The 25,050-nt window shown below is 41.3% G+C and overlaps 1 protein-coding gene across 3 annotated transcripts in view; it reads left to right on the top strand.

Annotated features, from left to right (window-relative positions):
- The window catches only part of CREBRF (CREB3 regulatory factor), an 85,136-nt gene that overhangs the window by 35,046 nt on the left and 25,040 nt on the right, over positions 1 to 25,050 (top strand). For all 3 annotated transcript variants that reach the window (XM_003900528.5, XM_031666608.1, XM_031666607.1), the window contains 3 exons: positions 199 to 324; positions 4,288 to 5,374; positions 23,454 to 23,648. In XM_003900528.5, the coding sequence (XP_003900577.1) occupies positions 199 to 324; positions 4,288 to 5,374; positions 23,454 to 23,648 (1,408 nt within the window). The remainder of the gene's footprint in view (positions 1 to 198; positions 325 to 4,287; positions 5,375 to 23,453; positions 23,649 to 25,050) is intronic.

The following is a 25,050-nucleotide window of genomic DNA, read 5'->3' on the forward strand; positions in this document are numbered from 1 at the left end:
TTTTAGGCATTTTCCTAATTTAAGTCTACAGTTCAGTGTTAGCCAAAGCTCTTAAATATACTATACAGTAGAAGAAAGTATAGAAATGTTTTCTGAAAAGAATAAGTTACTTAGTGGGTGTGGAGTTGGGACTCATATGTGATAAATTGGTTTCAGAATAGTCTTTAACTTTCTAAAATAAAAATCACTCTGTTGTAGCCTAGTGTAAGCGGAATGGATCCGCCTTTCGGGGATGCCTTTCGAAGCCACACCTTTTCGGAACAAACTCTGATGAGCACAGATCTCTTAGCAAACAGTTCGGATCCAGATTTCATGTATGAACTGGTAAGCAACATTTTCTTGGTTTTGGTCTTGATTGATTTGGGGTAAAAGTTTGTGGGAGAGTTATTTATAAATGCCTGGGAAAAAAAAAAAAAGATGTGCTTGGGCCAAGTTTAATTCTTATGATTATACCTCTAGTAATTTTGTTTGTTTTTATTTTTTTGAGACGGAGTCTTATTCTGTTTCTCAGGCTGTAGTGCAGTGGTGCAATCTTGGCTCACTGCAGTCTCCACCTCCCAGGTTCAAATGATTCTTCTGCCTCAGCCTCCCAAGTAGCTGGGATTACAGGCATGTGTCACCACATCCAACTGATTTTTTTTTTTTTTTTTTTTTTTGGTGACAGAGTCTCACTCTGTCGCCCAGGCTGGAGTGCAGTGGTGCAATCACGGTTCACTGCAACCTCCGTCTCCTGGATTCAAGCAATTCTTCTACCTCAGCCACCCAAGTAGCTGGGATTACAGCCACCTGGCACCATGCCCAGCTAATTTTTGCATTTTTAGTAGGGATGGGGTTTCACCACATTGGCCAGGCTAGTCTTGAACTCCTGACCTCAGGCTATCCACCTGCTTCGGCCTCCCAAAGTCCTGGGATTACAGGCATGAGTCACCGCGCCTGGCCTACTTTTTGTATTTTTAGTGCAGACAGCATTTCACCATGTCAGCTAGACAGGTCTTGAGCTCCTGACCTCAGGTGATCTGCCCGCCTTGGCCTCCCAAAACGCTGGGATTGCAGGCATGAGCCATCGCACCTGGCCTACACCTAGTAATTTTAAAAGTATGCAGCTGTTGGCTGGGTGCGGTGGCTCACGCCTGTAATCCCAGCACTTTGGAAGGCCAAGGCAGGTGGACCATGAGGTCAGGAGATTGAGACCATCCTGGCCAACATGGTGAAACTCTGTCTCTACTAAAAATACAAAAATTAGCTGGGCATGGTGGTGCGCACCTGTAGTCCTAGCTACTCAGGAGGCTGAGGCAGAAAAATCGCTTGAACCAAGGAGTCAGAAGTTGCGGTGAGCTGAGATCGCCCCATAGCACTCCAGTCTGGCCACAGACTGGAATCTCAAAAAGAGAAAAAAGCACACTGCCGGGCATGGTAGCTCACGCCTGTAATCTCAGCACTTTGAGAGGCCAAGGCGGGTGGATCACCTGCCTGAATTTTAATTTTTAATCTTTAGTTTGATTTAAACATGCATTTATTTATTTGTTTGTTTGTTTGAGACGGAGTCTCTCTGTGTAGCCCAGGCTGGAGTGCAGCGGCACAATCTTGGCTGACTGCAACCTCCGCCTCCTGGGTTCAAATGATTCTCCTGCCTCAGCCTCCCGAGTAGCTGTGATTACAGGCCACCATGCCCGGCTAATTTTTTGTATTTTTAGTAGAGATGGGGTTTCACCATATTGGTCAGGCTGGTCACGAACTCCTGACCTTGTGATCCGCCCACCTCGGCCTCCCAAAGTGCTGGTATTATAGGTGTGAGCCACTGCGCCTGGCCTTAAACATTGCTTTTAGTATGATGCCGACACCAGCTGTGCAGAAAGGGCTCTGGAGAGATGTTCATAGCCACACACACCTGCGGCTGTTCTTCGATTCTGGAGGCTCCTGGGCAGCCAATATTGCTTCATCAAATACATTCTTTTTTTTTTTTTTTTTTTGAGATGGAGTTTCACTCTTGTTGCCCAGGCTGGAGTGCAGTGGCGTGATCTAAAATTAGCTGGGTTTGGTGGTAGGTGCTTGTAATCCCAGCTACTCAGGAGGCTGAGGCAGGAGAATCGCTTCAACCCGGGAGACAGAGGTTGCAGTGAGCCGAGACTGCGCCACTGCACTCCAGCCTGAGCAACAAGAGCAAGACTCCGTCTCAAAAAAAAAAAAAAGAAACAAATTAACCCATCAAAAATAGTAAAAGATTATGTAAATATCTTCAAATCTAGTTTTTGATAAAGATAGTGGACTTTTCAGTGGGAAAACGTTGAGCAAGCCATATGAATGACATAAAGAATGTGACACAAAAATAGCAGTTCCAAACAGGATCTGCCTATACTTATCATTTATTCTTGAGGTAAATAGACACTTAAAATTCATAAGAAAAACATTTTAGGCCGGGCGCGGTGGCTCACGCCTGTAATCCCAGCACTTTGGGAGCCCCAGGCAGGAGGATCACGAGATTGGGAGATTGAGACCATCCTGGCTAACATGGTGAAACCCCATCTCTACTAAAAAATACAAAAAAATTAGCCGGGCGTGGTGGCTGGCACCTGTAGTCCCAGCTACTTGGGAGGCTGAGGTAGGAGAATAGCGTGAACCCAGGAGGCGGAGGTTGCAGTAAGCCGAGATCAAGCCGTTGTACTCCAGCCTGGGCGATAGAGCAAGACTCCATCTCAAAAGAAAAAAAGAAAAACATTTTAAAAACAGTTTTAATTACATCAAATTGAAAAAACACAAAAATATATAAAAACTGGAAAACTGAGTACTCAAATGCATAAATCTACTAAAAATTAGTGAATTGTATACTTAATATAGGTTGGTTTTATGGTATGTGAAATTATACTTCAGTAAAACTGTAAAAACATAGACAGGCCAGGTGCAGTGGTCACGCCTGTAATCCCAGCACTTTGGGAGGCTGAGGCAGGTAGATCACGAGGTTAGGAGTTCAAGACCAGCCTGGCCAAGATGGTGTATCTACTAAAAACACACAAAAAATTAGCTGGGTGTGGTGGCACGTGCCTGTAATCCCAGCTACTCAGGAGGCTGAGGCAGAGAATTCCTTAAACCCGGAGGCAGAGGTTGCAGTGAGCCAAGATCACGCCACTGCACTCCAGTCTGGGTGACAGAGTGAGATTCTGTCGCAAAAACAAACAAACAAACAAAAACAAAACGCAGACAACACACACACACCCCCCCAAAAAAATTAAAAAAACAAAACAAAACAAAACTCTGGAAGACTGAAAACTTCATTTTCTTCCTGTGCCTCCACCTTCCAAACCTTTTACCAAAACATAACTAATAGGTTTTTTTTTCTATGCATATGTAAACATATGTATATCTTTTTTTGTATATATATACTTTTTAATTGGATAATATAGATAACAGTTTTCTGTAACTTGCTCTCTTAAAAATAAAAATGTATGGTGGGCAGTCTTTCATGTTTGTACATTAGAGCTAAGCTGCATTCATTTCAATGACTGCAGAGTCTTAACTGGTATTTGAAATTGACATCTCCAGTGGCACAAGCCTGTAATCCCAGCAATTTGGGAGGGCAAGGTGGGCGGATCACTTGAGGTCAGGAGTTTGAGACCAGCCTGGCCAACATGGTGAAACCCCGTCTCTACTAAAAATACAAAAAAAAAAACCTCTAAAATTCATGAGGAGTATTTTACTCTGCCTGCCCAAGTGTTGTTATAAGATCTTGCAAAAGATCTTACCATTCTGTGGCTGAATTCCAGCTCTCTTTGGATTGTTCTTTGCCTCTATATTTAAGTTCCCACTGAAAAGATATCTTCTTCTGTAATGAGGGTGTCTTTATTATTTTCATTGTTACTAATACTTAAAATTTTCCTCTCTCACATATCACATTATTTGCTTTTTAATTGAAGTGTGCCCACCCCCCCACCACTGCTAAGGAGATCCCAAAATCCTTCTAAGATAAGGAAATGTAAACTATTTTCAGGAAGAATGTTTATGGTAAAACTCAAGAGCCCTTGATATTTGGATCATACCTGAGCCTCTCAAGGCACACACTTTCCCTCTTTTTTAAATTTAATTTTTAATTGTTTGTTGTTTGTTTTATTTTCACTCTACTTTTTCTTGCCTAGGGAAATGATGGCATTATATGGAATAATAAAGCATCACGTCAGTAGCCTTTATGTTAAAACAGACCAAAAGTCAAGTACTGATTTATCAGTTTGACATATGGAGGTGAATATTTCCTTCCTAAAATATGATGTGCAATTTCTTTTTTAAAACCTTTCTCAGGATAGAGAGATGAACTACCAACAGAATCCTAGAGACAACTTTCTTTCTTTGGAGGACTGCAAAGACATTGAAAATCTGGAGTCTTTCACAGATGTCCTGGATAATGAGGGTGCTTTAACCTCAAACTGGGAACAGTGGGATACATACTGTGAAGACCTAACAAAATATACCAAACTTACCAGCTGTGACATCTGGGGAACAAAAGAAGTGGATTACTTGGGTCTTGATGACTTTTCTAGTCCTTACCAAGATGAAGAGGTTATAAGTAAAACTCCAACTTTAGCTCAACTTAATAGTGAGGACTCACAGTCTGTTTCTGATTCCCTTTATTACCCCGATTCACTTTTCAGTGTCAAACAAAATCCCTTACCCACTTCATTCCCTGGTAAAAAGATCACAAGCAGAGCAGCTGCTCCTGTGTGTTCTTCTAAGACTCTGCAGGCTGAGGTCCCTTTGTCAGACTGTGTCCAAAAAGCAAGTAAACCCACTTCAAGCACACAAATCATGGTGAAGACCAACATGTATCATAATGAAAAGGTGAACTTTCATGTTGAATGTAAAGACTATGTAAAAAAGGCAAAGGTAAAGATCAACCCAGTGCAACAGAGCCGGCCCTTGTTGAGCCAGATTCACACAGATGCAGCAAAGGAGAACACCTGCTACTGTGGTGCAGTGGCAAAGAGACAAGAGAAAAAAGGGATGGAGCCTCTTCAAGGTCATGCCACTCCCGCTTTGCCTTTTAAAGAAACCCAGGAACTATTACTAAGTCCCTTACCCCAGGAAGGTCCTGGGTCACTTGCAGCAGGAGAGAGCAGCAGTCTTTCTGCCAGTACATCAGTCTCAGATTCATCCCAGAAAAAAGAAGAGCACAATTATTCTCTTTTTGTCTCCGACAACTTGGGTGAACAGCCAACCAAATGCAGTCCTGAAGAAGATGAGGAGGACGAGGAGGATGTTGATGATGAGGACCATGATGAAGGATTCGGCAGCGAGCATGAACTGTCTGAAAATGAGGAGGAGGAAGAAGAGGAAGAGGATTATGAAGATGATAAGGATGATGATATTAGTGATACTTTCTCTGAACCAGGTATTATCATGCTTGCAAGCTTACCAGACTGACCTTTGTATTACTATTTTGAAATAGAAAGGTTTTGGTTTCTATTTTGTTTGGATAATTTCTTTATTTTAGTTTGGGAATTAAATGACTTAAACCTTGGCTTGAATGATCACTTTTGCTCACATAGGGATTCATAAGCTAATTCCTTGAGGGCTTATTTTTTATTATTTTATTTATTTTCAAAATTAAAATAGACATGGGAGCTTGTTGTTGTTGCCCAGGCTGGTCTCAAACTCCTGGGCTCAGGCTATCCTCCCACCTTGGCCTCCTAAAGTGTTGGGATTACAGGCGTGAGCCACTGTGCCCAGCTGAGGGCTTACTCTTTTTTTTTTTTCTTTTTTTTTTTTTGAGACGGAGTCTCGCTCTGTCGCCCAGGCTGGAGTGCAGTGGCCAGATCTCAGCTCACTGCAAGCTCCGCCTCCCGGGTTCATGCCATTCTCCTGCCTCAGGCTGCCGAGTAGCCGGGATTACAGGCACCCGCCACCTCGCCTGGCTAATTTTTTGTATTTTTAGTAGAGACAGGGTTTCACTGTGTTAGCCAGGATGGTCTCGATCTCCTGACCTCATGATCCGCCCGTCTCGGCCTCCCAAAGTGCTGGGATTACAGGCTTGAGCCACCGCGCCCGGCCTAGGACTTACTCTTAATGTATCTTATGTTAAGTGACCTGTTTTGTCATTCACTTGAGCATTTATGCTAAGACACCAAGAATTTATTGTTGTAAAAATATTCCTGTTTAGGGCCAGGCACAGTGGCTCACGCCTGTAATCCCAGCACTTTGGGAGGCCGAGGTGGGTGGATCACCTGAGGTCAGGAGTTAAAGACCAGCCTGACCAACACAGCAAAACCCTGTCTCTACCAAAAATACAAAAATTAGGTGTTGTGGCACGCACCTGTAATCCCAGCTACTCCGGAGGTTGAGGCAGGAGAATCACTTGAACCCAGGAGGCTGAAGTTGTGGTGAGCTGAGATTGCGCCATTGCACTCCAACCTGGGCAATAGGAGTGAAAGTCTGTCTCAACAACAACAAAAAATAATAAATAAAAATATTCCTGTTTATGCATGTGTCTCTCTATTATAGTTGAGATAAGTTAGGAGTATACAGAATGTTGAACCAAGTGATGATGGTTTATATTACTCATGCCAATACCCAACAAAGTCTATTTATGAATAATATAAAAGAGCATTTTCTTTGTGTCTGCTAACATTTTAATTTACATCGTCTTTTCCTATTTAAGAAAAATACATGCTGTAATTTGGTGAGCATGAAGGAGACTCTGCTTTATTTATATACAGTGCATATAAATAAAAGGGACAAAGAAAATGAAATCTGTGGGGGAACTGGTTCACTTTAGCATTTACATGCTTGGGCTTTTGGCACTGTTGGCTTGTGCAGTTTATTTATAAAAATGGTATTGCCAAGTGGCACATGGTTGAAAATGCACAAAGAAGTAAAGATCTTCAAATTTAAACTAAAGTTATTTTCTTCAAAAATAGTGTTGATACTAACTCTGCATGAAAACTAAGTTATTATTATAAAAAAAGAAACCGAAATATCAAAGAGAACCCTTTTGTTATAATGATGATTGCTGGAATTTCAGGCAGTATAAACATAGATATTTAATTTTCTGAAAGGTGTTTAAAGTATAATACCTGTATTGTAACTAGTGAAACGTTATTATTACTAAGAACTTTTCCTTTGGTGAAATCTTTCTGTTACACAAATGTTTAGATTTATGCATTTGACACAAACAAATTTTTTGATTTGGGTGGAGTTTCAGGTAAGTAAAAGATACTTGAATATGGAAGAAAAGGGTTTGTGCCTTCTTCGTTGGTTTACTGTACAACTCTATGTAGTCTAGGTAGAATAATGGTCTTTTTATAATACAGGAAAATTTTTCTCTTGGCAAGTGAATAAAATCTGCTTTGAGATGTTTCAAGGAGACTTTGACTATAGGTAGGGGTAATTTATATAACTCCCTGCACTTGGAAGATCATAGTGCTGTTCATGAGTGGTCCTTAAAGTCTTGACAGATCAGTCCTGTTGCTTTGAGTCTCGTATGTAGGAGTAGGGGAAGGGTGAGACAAAGAGAGGATGGGTAATTAAGGGAAATGGCAAATGTAGGGAAGGAAATGCCTTTAGCAGCTGGTGCTTAAAGGAATATATAGATCAGAAGGAGTCAGTAAATCCTACAGTAAACCCTACCATCATCAAGGCAGCAAGGACTACATTATCTACCTTACTTTTGATTGTAGTTTTGCTTTTCTTTGACTTTTCCCCCACAACTTTATCAGGGTGTGTTTGCAAATAGAAATTGTATATATTTAAAGTGTACAACATGTTTTGATACATGTACACGTTGTGAAATGATTACCAAAATCAGGCTAGTTAACATACCCATCACTTCACATTGTAGAGTGGTAAGAACATTTAACATCTACTCTCTTAACAAATTTTGCCTACACAATACAGTTTTGTTTTGTTTTGTTTTTTGAGACAAGATATGGCTCAGTTGCCTACCCTGCAGTGCAGTGGCACAGTCTTGGCTCACTGCAACCTCTGCTTCCCTGGCTCAAGCTACCCTCCCACCACAGCCTTCCAAGTAGCTAGGACCACAGGTGTGCACCATCATGCCCAACTAATTTTTGTATCTTTTGTTGAGATGGGGTTTTGCCATGTTGCCCAGGCAAGTCTTGAACTTGTGAGCTAAGCCACCTGCCCGCCTCGCCTCCCAAAGTGCTGGGATTACAGGCGTGAGCCACCACTCCCAGCCCAGTATTGTTATATGTAGTCACAATGCTGTATGTTAGATCTCCAGAGCTTATTCATGCTGCATAACTGAAACTTCGTACCTTTTGACCAACATTCTTCCCATTTCCCCCAACCCCCAGCCCCTGGCAGCCTCCATTCTACTTTCTACTCTCTGATCCTGAGTTTGACTTTTTTTCTAAGATTTCGCATATAAGTGAGATCATGCTGTATTTGTCTTTCTGTGCCTGGCTTATTTCACTTAGCATGATATCTTCCAGGTTCATCCACGTTATCACAAAGACAGGATGTCCTTTCTTTTTAAGGCTGAATAATATTCCTGTGTGTGTGGGCATGTGTGTATAACTCTTACATTTTCTTTATGTGTGTGTTCATTGTTGGCCCCTTTGTTGATTCCTTATCTTGGATTATGTGAATACTGTTGCAGTGAACATAGGAATGCAGATATCTCTTCAAGATACTGACTATTTATTTTGGCTGTATCCCCAGAAGTGGGATTGCTGGATCATATGATCTTTCTATTTTTAATTTTTTGAGGAACTTCCAGGCTGTTTTCCATAAAGACTGTACCAATTTACATTCCCACCAATAGTTTACAAGAGTTCTCTTTTTTTCCACATCCTCAACAACACTTGCTCTCATTTATCTTTTTGATAATAGCCATGGTGACAGGTATGAGGTGATATCTCATTGTGGCTTTCGTTTATATTTCTCTGATGATTAGTGGTATTGAGCATGTTTTCATATACTTCTTGGCCATTTGGATGTCTTTTAAAAAATGTTTATTCAGGTCCTTTGCCCATTTTTTAATTGGATTGTTTTCTTGCTATTACATTGTTTGGGTTCCTTGTATATTTTGGATATTAACTCCTTATCAGACGTATGGTTTGCAGGTATTTTTCTTTCATTTCATAGGTAGTCTCTTCACGCTGTTAATTGTTTATTTTGCTGTGTGGGGAGCTTTTTGGTTTGATGCAATCTCATTTGTTTATTTTTGCTTTTGTTGCCAGTGCTTTTGGAGTTATATATTTAAAAGATCATTGCCCATACCAATGTCAAGAATCCTTTTTCGTGTTTTCTCCTGGTATTTTTATTGTTAGTTTTTATGTTTAAGTCTTTAATCCATTTTGAGTTGATTTTTTAATATGGTATGAGATAAGAGTCTCCAATTTCATTATTCTGTCTTTGAATATCCAGTTTTCTCATAACCATTTATTGAAGAGACTATCCTGTTGTTTCTGGCACCTTTGCCAAGGATTAATTAATGGGACATAATGTGGGAATTTATTTCTGGGCTGTTTCATTGGTATATATGTCTGTTTTTATGCCAGTACCATATTGTTATAATTACTATAGCTTTGTAATATATTTTGAAATCAGATAATATGATGCCTCCAGCTTTGTTTTTCTTGCCCCAGATAGCTTTGGCTATTCAGAATCTTTTGTGATTTCATATGGCTTTTAGGGTCTTTTTCCCTTTATTTAAGGATTGCATTGAATCTGTGGTTCACTTTGGGTAATATGGATATTTTGGCCATATTAATTCTTCCAATCCATAAACACAGGATATCCTTCTATTTATTTGTGTCTTCAGTTTCTTTCACCAGTGTTGTATAGTTTTCAGTGTATAGATTTTTCACCTTCTTGGTTAAATTTTTTTCTAAGTTTTTTTTTGGTGTGATACTATTGTAAATGGGATTGTTTTTCTTATTTCTTTTTTGGATAGTTAGCATATAGAAACACAACTGATTTTTGAATAATGATTTTTATCCTGCAGCTTTACTGAATTAGTTTATTCGTTCTAACAATTTTATCTAACAATTATGAAGTCCTTTTTCTTTCTTTTTCTTTTTCTTTCTTTTTTTTTTTTTTTTTGAGGCGGAGTCTTGCTCTGTTGCCCAGGCTGGAGTGCAGTGGCGCGATCTTGACTCACTGCAAGCTCTGCCTCCTGGGTTCACGCCATTCTCCTGCCTCAACCTCCCAAGTAGCTGGGACTACAGGAGCCCGCCACCATGCCCAGCTAATTTTTTGTATTTTTTTAAGTAGAGACGGGGTTTCACTATGTGAGCCAGGATGGTCTTGATTTCCCTTACCTCATGATCCACCCGCCTTGGCCTCCCAAAGTGCTGGGATTACAGGCGTGAGCCACTGCACCCGGCCCTCGTCCTTAGGGTTTTCTATATACAAGATCATGGCATCCACTAACAGAGACAATTTCTTTTCCTATTTGGATACCTTTCTTTCTTTGTTTTGTTTCTTTCCCTGCCTCCCTTCCCTCCCTTCCTGTCTTCCCTCCCTCCCTCCCTTCCTTTTGTCTTTCCTTCCCCCTCCCCTCCCTTCGCTTCCCCCTTCCCCTCCCTTCCCCCTCCCCTCCCCTTCCTTCCCCTCTCCTTCCCTCCCCCTTCCCCTCCCCCCTCCCCTCCCGTACTACTCCTCTCCCTTCCCCCGTCCCTCCCCCTTTCCCCTCCCCCTTTCCCCTCCCCCTTTCCCTTCCCCCTCCCTCTCCCCTTCCCCCTTCCCCCTTCCCCCTCCCCTTTCCCATCTCCTCCCCCCTCCCCTCCCTTTTCCCTCCTCTCCCCTCCTTTCTTCTCCCCTTTTCTTCCCTTCCCTCCCCTTCTCTTCCCTTCCCTCCCCTTCCCTTTCTTTTACATAATTTCTCTAGGTAGGACTTATATTATTATCAATATATTGAATAGTAGTTGAGAGAATGGGCATCCTTGTCATGTTCCTGGTCTTAGAGAAAAAGCTTTCAGGTTTTCATCACTGAGTACAATGTTAGCTATGGGTTTGTCATATACGGCCTTTATTATGTTGAGGTACGTTCCTTTTATATGTAATTTGTTAAGTGTTTTTTGTCATGAAAGCATGTTGAATTTTTTTAAGCAAATTCTTTCAGATCTTGAAGCATGTTGAATTTTGTCACATGTTCTTTCCATATCTATTGAGATGATCATATTATTTTTATCCTTCAGTCTGTTAATGTGGTATATCATTGGTTGATATGCATATATTGAATCATCCTTGCATCTCAAAGATAAATCCCACTTAATCATGATGTATGATCCTTTTAATGTGCTGTTGAATATGGCTTGCTCGTATTTTGTTGAGGATTTTTGCATCCATGTCCATCAGGGATACTGGCCTGTGGGTTTTTTTTTTTTCCCCGAGACGGAGTCTTGCTCTGTCCCCCAGGCTGGAGTGCAGTGGCGTGGTCTCGGCTCACTGCCAGCCCTGCCTCCTAGGTTCACGCCATTCTCCTGCCTCAGCCTCCCAAGTAGCTGGGACTACAGGCGCCTGCCACCACACCCGGCTAATTTTTTTGTATTTTTAGTAGAGACGGGGTTTCACCATGTTAGCCAGGATGGTCTCGATCTCCTGACCTCGTGATCCGCCCGCCTCGGCCTCCCAAAGTGCTGGAATTACAGGCTTGAGCCACCGCACCCGGCCTGGCCCGTGGTTTTCTTACCTCATGTGTTCTTGTTGAGTTTTGGTATCATGGTGATACTGGCCTCATAAAATGGGTTTGGAAATGTTCTATCCTCTACATTTCCTTTGGAAGGATTGATATTAATTCTTCCTTCAATACTTGAGTTTTTTTGTAAGTTTTTGTAAGTTTTTTGTAACTCATTGAGAGTTTTTTGTTTGTTTGTTTGAGACGGAGTCTTACTCTGTCACCCAGGTTGGAGTGCAGTGGCACGATCTCGGCTCACTGCAATCTTCACCTCCTGGGTTAAGTGATTCTCGTGCCTCAGCCTCCCAAGCAGTTGGCACTACAGGCACTCACCACCATGCCTGGCTAATTTTTGTATTTTTAGTAGAGATGAGGTTTTGCCATGTTGGCCAGGCTAGTCTGGAACACCAGACCTCAGGTGATCTGCCCGCCTTGGCCTCCCGAAATGCTGGGATTACAGATGTGAGCCCCCGTGCCCGGCTGACAGTTTTTAATTACTGATTCAGTGTTCTTTCTTGTTATTGGTTTGTTCAGCTTTTCTATTTTTTCTCATGATTCAGTCTTGGTATGTTTCTAGGAAGTTATCCGTTTCTTCTAGGTTATTCAATTTGTTGGTGTATAATTGTTTATAGTAGTCCTTAATGATTCTTTACATTTCTGTGGTATTAAATCTGATTTCTCCTCTTTCATTTTACTAAGATCTTTTTTCTTAGTCTAGCTAAAAGTTTTTAAATTTTGTTTTCGTTTCAACAAAAAACTGTTCATTGATCTTTTTAGTGTCCAGTTCATTTATGTCTGCTCTGATCTTTGTTATTTTCTTCCTTCTGCTAACTTTGGGTTAGTTTGTTCTTCTTTTTTTACTTCCTTGAGGTGTAAAGTTTGGTTGTTTATTTGAGATCTTTTTTTTTTTCTTGATGTAGGTATTTATTACCGTAAGGTTCCCTCTTGGATTTACTTTTGCTGCATCCTGTAAATTTTGATATGTTGTGTTTCCATTTTTGCTTGTCTCAACATATTTTTGTGTTCCTCTTTTGATTTCTTCTTTGACCCATTGGTTGTTCAGGAGTATGTTGTTTAATGTCTACATATTTGTGAATTTTCCAATTTTCCTTCTTTTTTTTTTGAGACGGAGTCTCGCTCTGTCGCCCAGGCTGGAGTGCAGTGGCACGATCTTGACTCACTACAAGCTCTGCCTCCCGGGTTCACGCCATTCTCCTGCCTCAGCCTCCCAAGTAGCTGGGACTACAGGCGCCCATCACCATGCCCGGCTAATTTTTTTGCATTTTTAATAGAGATGGGGTTTCACCATGTTAGCCAGGATGGTTTCAATCTCCTGACCTTGTGATCCACCTGCCTCGGCCTCCCAAAGCGCTGGGATTACAGGCTTGAGCCACCATGCCCGGCCCCAGTTTTCCTTCTGATTTCTAGTTATACAATTGCCAAAATATCATACTTGGTATTATTTCAGTCTTCTTAAATTTGTTAAGACTTGTTTTGTGGCCTCACATATGATCTAAACTGGAGAATGTTGTGTTTGTGCTTGAAAAGAGTATATATTCTGCTGCTGTCAGGTGAAATGTTCTATATAGGTCTGTTAGCTCCATTTGGTCTGAAGTGTTATTCAGATCCATTGTTTTCTTAATTGATACTCTGATGATCTATCCATTGTTGAAAATGGAGTGTTGAAGTCCCCTGTATTACTGTCTGTTTTTTCCTTTAATTCTATTAATATTTGCTTCATTTACTTAGGTGCTTTGATATGGGAATACATATATTTACGATATATATAAAACCTCTAGATGAATCAACAAACCCTTTATTATTATATAAAGACCTTCTTTGTCTTGTGACAGTTGTTGTTTTTTTTTTTACTGGGGGTTTTTTTTTTTCTTTTGAGACAATCTTACCCTGTTACCCAGGCTGCTGGTATGACAGTACCAGTACTGTCACAGCTCACTGCAGCCTCAACTACTTGGGCTTCAGCCTCCTAAATAGTTGGGACTATAGGTGTGCCACCTCTTGTGACAGTTTTTGATTTAACATCTGTTTTGTCTGATATAAGTATAGCCAACTCTGCCCTTTTTGGTTGCCATTTCCATGGAATATCTCTTTTCATTTCTTCACTTATAGCTTACATGCATCCTTTTTATTTTTTTGAGACAGGGTCTTGCTCTGTTGCCCAGGCTGGAGTGCAGTGGTACAGTCACTGCTCACTACAGCCTTGACCTGCCAGACTCAAGCAATCTTCCCACCTCAGCCTCCTGAGTAGTTAGGACTACAGGCATGCACCCCCGTACCAAGCTAATTTTTGTATTGTTTGTAGAGATGAGGTCTCCCTATGTTGCCTAGGCTGGTCTCGAACTCCTGGACTCAAGTGATCTACCTGCCTTGGCCTCTCAAACTGCTGGGATTACAGGTGTGAGCCACTGTGCCTGGCTACATGCGGGCAACATAGAGTTGGTTCTTGGTTTTCTATTCATTCAGCCACTCTGTATCTTTTTATTGGGTATTGATAGGTAAGGATTTACTATTACCTTTTTTTAAATGTTTTCTGACTGTTTTATAGTCCTTTTGTTACTTCCTCTTTCGCTCTCTTCCTTTGTGATTTGTTGGGTTTTTTGTAGTGGTATGCTTTGATTCCTTTTTCTTTATCTTTTGTGTTATTTATACTACAGATTTTTCTTTGTGATTACCATGGGACTTACATGAAACATCTTTTTTAAGCTGGTAATAGTTTAACTTCTGATATACATAAAATATCTACACTTTACACTTTTTATTGATACCACTGTTAACATCTTTTCATACTGTGTATGTATATCCCTTAAGAAATTATTTCATATATAGCTTTTTTTTTTTGAGACAGAGTCTTGCTCTGTCACCCAGGCTGGAGTGCAGTGGCACAATCTTGGCTCACTGCAACCTCCTCCTCCCAGGTTCAAATGATTCTCCTGCCTCAGCCTCCCAAGTAGCTGGGATTACAGGCACCTGCCACCACACCTGGCTAATTTTCTGTATTTTTTTTTTTTTTTTTTTTTTTTTTTAGTAGAGACGGGGTTTCATCATGTTGGTCAGGCTGGTCTTGAACTCTTGACCTCGAGTGATTTGCCCACCTTGGCCTCCCAAAGTGCTGGGATTACTAGTGTAATCCCATGCATAGCCAAAATTATTTTGTATATAGTTATTTTTAATGCCTTTTACTTTTAACTTTTATACTAGCATTAAAAGTGTTTTGCATACCAGTGTTATAGTATTAGAGCATTCTGAATATGACTGTATTCTTACTTTTACACAGTGAATTTTATACTTTCATGTTTTCTTTTCTTTTTTTTGTTGAGATAGAGTCTCACTCTGTCGCCCAGGCTGGAGTGCAGTGGTGTGATCTCAGCTAACTGCAGCTCCGCCTCCCGGGTTCAAGTGATTCTCCTGCCTCAGCCTCCTGAGTAGCTGGGATTACAGGCGACCACCACCACGCCTGGCTAATTTTTGTATTTTTAGTAAAGACAGGGTTTCACCATGTTGGCCTGGCTAGTCTCAAACTCCTGACCTCAGGTGATGCACCCACCTTGGCCTCTCAAAGTGCTAGGCTTGCAGGTGTGAGCCACTGCCCCCGACCCATGTGTTTTCATGTTGTTGGTTAGCATCCTTTCATATCAACTTGAAGAACTCCCATTAACATTTCTTGTAAAGCAGTCCTGCTGCTGATGAACTCCCTCAGCTTTTGTTTTCTGGGAAAGTTTTTTTTTTTTTTTTCCCTTGAGAGATAGGGTCTCACTATGTTACTCAGGTTGGTCTTCAACTCCTGAGCTTAAGCAATCCTCCCAGTTCAGTCTCTCTCTTTTTTTGGAGATGAAGTCTCGCTCTGTTGCCCAGGCTGGAGTGCAGTGGCGTGATCTCGGCTCACTGCTAGCTCTGCCTCCCAGGTTCATGCCATTCTTCTGCCTCAGCCTCCCGAGTAGCTGGTACTACAGGTGCCCGCCACCGCGCCCAGCTAATTTTTTGTATTTTTAATAGAAATGGGGTTCCATTGTGTTAGCCAGGATGGTCTCGATCTCCTGATCTCGTGATCCACCCATCTCGGCCTCCCAAAGTGCTGGGATTACAGGCATGAGCCACCGCGCCTGGCCCCAGTTCAGTCTCTTGAGTAGCTAGAACTACTGATGTGCATCATCATTCCCAACTCAGGAAAGCTTTTATTTGTTTTTTTCATTTGTGAAGGACAGCTTGCTTGCTGGATATGGTATTCTGTGTAGATTTTTTTTTTTTTTTCCTTGAGACAGGGTCTTACTCTGTTGCCCAGGCTAGAGTGCAATGGCGTGATCCCAGCTCACTGCACTCTCAATCCTCTGGCCTCAAGCAATCCTTCCACCTCAGCCTTCCAAGTAGCTGAGGTGTATGCCACCACAGCCAGCTAATTTTTGTATTTTTTTGCAGAGATGGGGTTTTACCATGTTACCCAGGCTGGTCTTATACTCCTAGGCTGAAGCATTTTACCCACCTCGGCCTCCCAAAGTGCTGGGATTACTTGCGTGAGCCACCGTGCCCAGCCCAGTGGTTTTTTTTCTTTCAGCACTTTGAATATGTTATCTCATTCTCTTCTAGCCTTCAAGGTTTCTGCTGAGAAAACCACTGACAGTCTTGTGAGAGTTTCATTGTATATGACAAGTTGCTTTTCTCTTGCTGCTTTCAAAAATCTCTTTTTGTCTTTGACTTTCCAGAATTTGATCATAATGTATCTTGGCGAAGTTTGTTTTTTTCTTTCTTTCTTTTTTGAGACGGAGTCTCGCTCTGTTGCCCAGGCTAGAGTTCAGTGGCATGATCTCGGCTCACTGCAAGCTTTGTCTCCCGGGTTCGCGCCATTCTCCTGCCTCAGGCTCCCAAGTAGCTGGGACTACAGGCGCCCACCACCACGCCCAGCTAATTTTTTGTATTTTTAGTAGGGACAGGTTTTCACTGTGTTGGCCAGGATGGTCTCGATGATCTGACCTCGTGATCCACCTGCCTCGGCCTCCCGAAGTGCTAAGATTACAGGCATGAGCCATCGCACCTGGCCGAAGTTTTTTTTTTAAGATGAAGTCTTGCCACTCTGTCACCCAGGCTGGAGTGCAGTGGTACCGTCATGACCCACTGCAACCTCTGCCTCCTGGGTTCAAGTGATTCTCCTGCCTCAGCCTCCTGAGTAGCTAGGATTACAGGCGCCCACCACCATACCTAGCTAATTTTTGTATTTTTAGTAGAGACGGGGTTTCACCATGTTGGTCAGGCTGGTCTTGAACTCCTGACCTCAGGTAATCTGCCCCCATCAGCCTCCCAAAATGCTGGGATTAAAGGTGTGAGTCACTGCGCCTGGCCTGTCATTATTACTTTAAATAAGCTTTCTGCCCCTTTCTCTTTCTTTACTCTTTTCACTATTCCTATAATGTGCATTTCATTTTGCTTGATGGTGTCCCATAAATCCTGTAGGCTAACTTTATTCTTTTTCATTCCTTTTTCTTTTTGTTCCTCTAACTGGATAATTTCAAATGACCTGTCTTTGAGCTCATTGCTTCTTTCTTCTGTTTGATCAAGTCTTCTGTTGAATTGCCCTGTGGAATTTTTCATTTTAGTCCTTGTGTTCTTTAGCTCTGGATTGCATATAGTTGTCTATGTTCTCTTGTTGCTCACTGAGCTTCTTTAATACAATTATTTTGAATTCTTTGTTACGAAGTTCATAGATCTGCATTATTTTGGATCAGTTGCTGGTGCTTAATTTTCTTCCTTTGCTAGTGTCATTTGTCCCTGATCATTTGTGATCCTTGTAGCCTTGAATTGGTGTCTATACATTTAAACATGTGGGCACCTCTTCTAGTCTTTATAGACTGGCTTTGTCAAGGAAAGCCCTTCACTTGTCAGCTCATCTAGAGGTTCTGGGTGGACTTGCTGAAGGGCTCTGCAGGCAAGTTTGCTCCTGGAGTCCTTGGATAGGCTGGCCTATTGCTGGAGTCAGCGGGCAGGTGGACCTGAGGCTTGGGTCTGTAGAGGTCATCCTGGTGCCTGGAACTGTGGAAGCAGGCCTGGAGCCTGGGTCATTTGGGGTCAGTCTGAAACCTGGGTCCATAGGAGCTGACGCGGCAGTGGGGTGGGCTTTGAGTCTGAATCTACGAGAACTTACCTGGCACATGTATCTGTGGGAGTGGACTTGGTCCTGAATCCACAGGCACCCGCGTGGCATGGGGTTCTATTGGGGCAGGCCTGTCAACTAGGACTGTGGGTATGAGCCTGGAGTCCAGGTCTCCAGGGATGGGTGGGCCCTGAGCCTAAGTCTGCGACTGCTGGCTTGGTGCTGGGGTAGGCCTGTAACCAGGTTCTGTTGGGGCTAGCTTGGGTCCATGGGAACCATTTTGGAGCTTGGGGCCATACTTTTCTTTGATCTTTAACTCCAATCTAATTTCATCCTTGATCCCTTGACTTCATTCCCTCTGGATGTGATGAGAGATAAGGAGGTCTGTGAAGGGAGATCACATGGTTAATTGATCGCCATTTTTATTTTCTCATCCCTTTGACTCTCACAGGGAGGCAGAACTAGTGTTGTAGTTGTTGTTGTCCTGTCATATCACATTCTATTCCCTTGACCCTAGTAGGAGAAGCCTTATATATTAGCGTGTTGCTCTTACATAACAAGACAGTGGCTTTATACATTAAAGGGTCAAGTTCTCTTCTTGGACCTATTTGACAATTATTCCAAATTTGTGGATGGCATTTAATTCATTCACTTTCAGTTGACTTGAAGTAAAACCCTTTTGATTAGTATTATTTGGACAGTTCTCACAAATGTTAATGAGCAGCAGGCTTTCACCACAAAATTGTGTTAATTTTGTGGTACTATTTGGACTTTATTCACATTTGCTAGTAAAATTTTCTCCTTTTCCTAGAAGAGCTAAGCAGCTGACTTTAAAGATGCAAAAGTGAGGTACCGGTGAGGAACAGGAAGAAATTCTTCGTAGCAAAAGAGTAAGGATAGCTATAGTTTCTTCAGTCCTAGTTTAGGGTGGATTGATTGGTTTAATTTATAGCTGACAGTTTACAAAGGTCCTTTTGTGAGGACTAGCTCCCTTGATGCTGTTTCTTGGCACTTGGCTACAACAGTTCATGAGCCTACAAAGTTTCAGGAAAGGTGCAAAATGGAGTTTTAGTCTCTTTCCTGGATTGGCTCCCAAATTTTAATAGAGCCTTTTCTGTGGACAGGCTACAACTGTTTGGGGTCATGAAATTACATGGTTGTAAGGCTAAGAATTGGGCTCCTAGAATGATAATTTATTTTGTAATTTTCACTAAACATTTTCACAGTTGACTTTACCAGCTTATTGACAGTCTGTACTAACCAGAGATGTGTGATTGAAATTTTAGGCAGTAAATATGGTATTTGTTACTTTTACTTTTTTTGGTAATCATGTCAGATAGGAATGAGTTAGGTCAGTATGATGATCTGTCACATGAAAAGAGAAGGGAAAGGCCCTAATGGGAAATATTGCATTAAACAAAATCATTGATTTGTTTTAAAAGTTTTTGAGTGCCTACTTCTGTGGTGGGCACTGTGTATATTAGGTATTGGCTATACAGAGATGAAAAAAGTAGACATCTTTATCTTCATGGAACTTAGTGTTAAATGGGTTTATTTACTGTTATGATTTCTTAGAGTCTTTTAACATGTCTATGTGTACTTTGATTTGGCAAGAGAGATATGCAGGATGAGAGATTTTTAAACTTATCTGACTACATAATTCACTTTGGATAAAACCATATCTTATGGTAATAGTGTTCTTTGGAACCTAGTTTGAGAAATATTTAATGACCCTAAATTCAAGACCAGTGATCTTGGGGTATAATTGTTTTCATTCTATTTGATCATTGGTAGTCTCTGTATTGAAAGGTGGATGGTGACTGGGCATGGTAATTCATGCCTGTAATCTCAGCACTTTGGGAGGCCGAAGTGGGAAGATTTCTTGAGCTCGACTTCGAGACCACCTTGGGTAACATAGGGAGACTCCTGTCTCTACAAAAAATACAAAAATTAGCCCAATGTAGTAGTGTGTGCCTGTAGCCCTAGCTACTCTGGAGGTTGAGGTGGGAGGATTGCTTGAGCCCAGGAGGTCAAAGCTGCAGTGAGTTGTGATCACGCTGCTGCATTCCAGCCTGGATGACAGCAACACCATCCCAAGAAAGGTGGATGGCTTTAGGCAACAAATTCAGAGAGAGAGAGAGAGACAGAGAGAGAGAGAGAGAGAGAGAGAGAGGGAGTGTGTGTGTGTGTGTGTGTGTGTGTGTGTGTATGTGTTTGTGATGGTGAATTTATGGTGTATGCTATTAGAAAACGTTACTATATTAAGTCAAAGAAAACTGATGGCTTTTAAATACTTCTGGGAAAAAGGCTGAACACCTATAGGTAATAAAACTGGTAACTAATTTGGATGGGACAGAAGAAATAAAACCACTTCATGATTATTTAAACTTAACATGAAATATATGCAGGAAAAAATCTATTCAGATCATTTAATTAGGCACAAGAAAAGTGGGAAGCCCACTTGGAGCAAGACACCTTGAGTTGTGGCCTGACTTAGTCCCAGCTGTGCCAAATCATGTCAAGCCTCCATGAGCATTTTAGTTCATATAAATGGAGCTGATAACCTTCTTCCTAACCAGGGACGGTTTTTTGCCAGAGATGCAGGCGCCTGCAGAGAGGCAAAGGTAGTTACTGTCTAAGGGAGTATATCAAGTAAAGTATCCAGGAGGATGGTGTGCATGTATATATATGTGTGTATATAGGCTTAAGTGTGGAGCACCCAATTACTGACATTGATAGGAAGGTGGGAGTGTTTTGGTTGGTGCATATGCCTGTGTTGAGGTGTTCGCAGTCAAACTAGGGTAATCTATGTGAGCCAGTAATTTTTGCTTACCTAGTGTAACAAGGGTCTATTTATTTATTTATTTATTTATTGAGATAGAATCTTGCTCTTGTTGCCCAGGTTGGAGTACAGTGGTGTGATCTCATCTCACTGTACTCCGCCTCCTGGGTTCAAGTCATCTCCTGCCTCAGCCTCCTGAGTAGCTGGGATTACAGGTGTGCACCACCACATCCAGCTAATTTTTGTATTTTTAGTAGAGATGGTTTCGCCATGTTGGCCAGGCTGGTCTTGAATTTCTGACCTCAGATGATCCACCCACCTCGGCCTCCCAAAGTGCTGGGATTACAGGCGTGAGCCACCGTGCCTGGCCACAAGGGCCTTTTTATTTATTTTTTATTTTTTGTATTTTTAGTAGAGATGGAGTTTCATTGTGTGAGCCAGGATGGTCTCGATATCCTGAACTCATGATCCGCCCGCCTCGGCCTCCCAAAGTGCTGGGATTACAGGCGTGATCCACTGCGCCGGGCCACAGCGGCCTTTTTCAAGGCCATTTCTGTTGACACAAAATGGCCCTTGCATCTTTTCCAAAATTGGGTTGATAATTAGAACAAAATAAATCCTATAATTTGAAAAGAAACATAAGCACAAATAAATAGGCCAAAGCCATTGCTTTATTCTAACACAGTTTTAAAAAATTAGACTTCTAGAAATGATTGTGTCACTCAACTTGTGCGTCATTTTTTAAGAAGAGCCTAAGGGTCACCATCACACTGCTTGCTGTTTTGTTTTAAACTACCACATGTGCACTAATAAAATGCTGTTAATACCAGCAGTGCTACAAAAGCTTGTCTTAACTGTTGCTCAGAAATCATTCTGCTTTCCAAATTGATTCTTTTTTTTAAAGTCATGTTTATTGTGGCATAATTTTCACACAGTAAAATTCACCCCCTTACAGTGTACACTTATATGAGTTTTGACAAATCGTGTAATCATATAACCACCACCACAATCAAGATACAGAATAGTTTGATCACCCCCCAAAATTCCCTATTTTATTTTATTTTATTTTATTTTATTTTATTTTGATGGAGTCTTGCTCTTGTTGTCCAGGCTGTAGTGCAATGGCACAGTCTTGGCTCACTGCAACCTCCACCTCCTGGGTTCAAGTGATTCTCCTGCCTCAGCCTCCTGAGTATCTGGGATTACAGGCACCCACCACCATGCCCGGCTAATTTTTGTATTTTTACTAGAGACGAGGTTTCGCCATGTGGGCCAGGCTGGTCTCGAACTCCTGATCTCAGGTGATCCGCCCACCTCAGCCTCCCAAAGTCCTGGGACTACAGGCGTGAGCCACCACACCCTGCACTTTATATTCTTTTATTGTCATCCCTTTCTTCCACTGCCAATCCCTGCCAACCACTGTGTCCGTATAATTTTGCCTTTTCCAGAGTACTATATAAATGGAAGCATACTTCTGATTCATTCTTTGTCTGGAGAAAACCTAGTTCCTCCAAGCAAACATGTCATCACCTTCTTATGTTTTCAGGAAGGAAAAATGACCATTTTACTTATGGCCAGTGCTGCCCAAGTTTTCCTGGTTACTTTAGGTTTGGATTGTGTACATTCTTTGCATAGCTCATCCCTCTTCTTCATGTACCTAACATTAAGGATCCAGAGTACATCAGAGGTGGCCATTCTCTGAGGGTATTTTAAATTTATAGGTCATTCAATATTGGGTCTGACCAACAGTTCTAGCAACTCAGAATTTAAGTATTTTCTGAAACTTCCTTTTAGGAAAATCCCCCCTTCTTAAACAGTGAAGTTAATACAAATAGCTTTCAGTAAAAGATTAACTGGAATAGGCATGTAAGTTTTTTATCTGATAGCCAGTATGAGAACTGTCATCTTTTATACCTTTCCAAAAGAAGTAGGATGAGAGATAGGAAGAAAACTAATGCTGCCTCATAAAATTCTGCCCAGTAGAATACTATCATAGAAATGTATATAGCTGGGCTAGGCTTGGTGGCTCATGCTTGTAATCCCAGCACTTTCAGAGACTGAGGCCAGAGGACCGCTTGTGAACCCAGGAGTTTAAGACCAGCCTGGGCAACATAGTGAGACCTCTGTCTCTGCAAAAAAAATATATATTTTTTTGGAGACAGAGTCAGAGTCTCATTCTGTTGCCCAGACTGGCGTGCTGTGGCACAGTCTCGGCTTGTTACATCCTCTGCCCCCTGGGTTCGAGTGATTCTTGTGCCTCTGCGTCCTGAGTAGCTGGGATCGCAGGCGTGCACCCACCATGTCCTGGCTAATTTTTATATTTTTAGTAGAGACAGGGCTTTGCCATGTTGGCCAGGTTGGTCTCAAACTCCTGACCTCAAGTGATCTACCTATCTCAGCCTCCCAAAGTACTGGGATTACAGGTGTGAGCCACCACCCCCAGCCTACAAAAAATTTTTTTTTAAATTAGAAAAAGAAAAAAATAAGGAAAAATAATTTAAAAAATGTACATAGCTTTCTGTCTGAGATGTTTCAGATACATAAATATTAGAAGGAAGATATTTAAAAATCATAGTGTATGTATCTAAGTACCATTATCTGATAGTACTTTTGATATTCCTGTGGCTATCCTGTAATTGTTCTCTTAATCCTGTGTGAAGATAATAAAAACAGTATTGCATACTAACTTATAAAAACTAAAGAGAAACCCAAGGAAGATGAACAGTGTAGTTATCCATGTTTATTAATCTCTGAATGTTTTATGAGTTAGAGATTTACGTAATAAAAGTTCTCTTATAGACCTGGTTTTTATTGTCTTTGACGTGCCAGTGATGTTTTCAGATGCAAGGAAATGTATCAAGTTACAAATAGAAGGGATCTTTTCGTTTGTTCTGATTGATTTATTGAAATTTATGGAGCTTAAAAATTGCGGGACCTTTTTTTTTAAGGCTATGAAAATGATTCTGTAGAAGACCTGAAGGAGATGACTTCAATATCTTCACGGAAGAGAGGTAAAAGAAGATACTTCTGGGAGTATAGTGAACAACTTACACCATCACAGCAAGAGAGGATGCTGAGACCATCTGAGTGGAACCGAGATACTTTACCAAGTAATATGTATCAGAAAAATGGCTTACATCATGGTAAGAGGGGATTGCAGTCAGATATTTAGTGTCACTTTAATTAAGTTGAGATACTAATCGATAATGCTTTGCTTACTCCGTGTACCTAGACATTCAACCCTTCCTAGCAAACTGGAGATGGGGACTATAGAGCTGCTACGTTTGCATGACTACTTTTCATCACTCACAAATAGCTTTTACCAGTGTTAAGAGTTCTCACCTAAGCAGGGAGGAAGGACTATGTAAACATGATTTCATTTCTAGTCCCTTCTTAATCTACTTACCCATCCAGGAAATGACCAGGAGGCTGCTGATTTCTGACCTGTCAGTTGCTATAACCAGAAAGGGTTGAGGAGAAAGTGAACGGGCTCTCTTACATTCTTGTCTAATCCCCAGACCTAAATGTAAATGGGGGGACTGGAATTCAAATCGTAGTGGGGATAAAAGGACAAGGAAAGAAAAGAAAGGGAGGATGGTTATGGAGAAAAGGAGTAGTAGAGAAGAGTTGAATACCTGTAGTAGGAATCAAAAGAAGTTTATAAGCTTAGGTAGGTCAGGTCATATGCTGCGACTCATGCCTGTAATCCCAGCACTTTGGGAGGCTGAGACGGGAGATCACTTGAGTCCAGGAGTTAGAGTCTGCGATGAATTGTGATTGTGCCACTGCGCTCCATCCTGGGCGATAGCGGGAGATCCTATTTCTAAAAAAATTTAAAAAATGACAGTCTTAGGTAGGTCAGATTTTTTATTGTGATTCCGTACAAATTTTATTTTTAAATTAATCCAAAGTTTCTAGTTCTTCTGCTCTGAATTTAAAAAAAAATTAATACCAACTCTTTACTGGAAAAAGTGGGGAGGGGAACTACTAGTAAGCGTGATGGTTAGTAAACAGGTTGTTCACTCATCGTGCAGATGTGAGTTGCTAAGGATTTTTGAGGACAAGAATTCCATCTGATGTATGTTTGTGCCTCATTTTTCCTTTCCACTCGCAACCACGTGTACTATATTGTCGCTCAGTAAATAATTACCAAGTATTTGCCTTCAGATAAGTTTTCTACCAGAAATGAAACATTAAGTCCAGTCAGTATCCCAAGTAGCATATGATGAGTACTAGGAAAGTTGAAGGAGTTCGGAGGACAGAGGCATCCCTTTTGCCTGGAGTGATAGACCAAGACTCCTTGAGTCTTCTATAATGTTATTTATCAAAGCAACCAAAGAAGAGCTTTTAAACAAGGTTATGCTTACTTGTTGGATTTTCGAGTTCAGTACAAAAATGTGTATGTCTGACAGTTTTCAGACATAGCATCAGAAACATCTTGGTTTGAGTAAAATCTCCAAACTCTCTTCTGACTGTGTATTATACCCTAGTCCTGATTTTGGTGTTTAGTTGAACTCGTACTCATCCTGAGATTTGAGATGCTTA

This window comes from Papio anubis, chromosome 5, assembly GCF_008728515.1.
Source record: "Papio anubis isolate 15944 chromosome 5, Panubis1.0, whole genome shotgun sequence".
In the NCBI taxonomy this organism is placed as follows: Eukaryota; Metazoa; Chordata; class Mammalia; order Primates; family Cercopithecidae; genus Papio; species Papio anubis.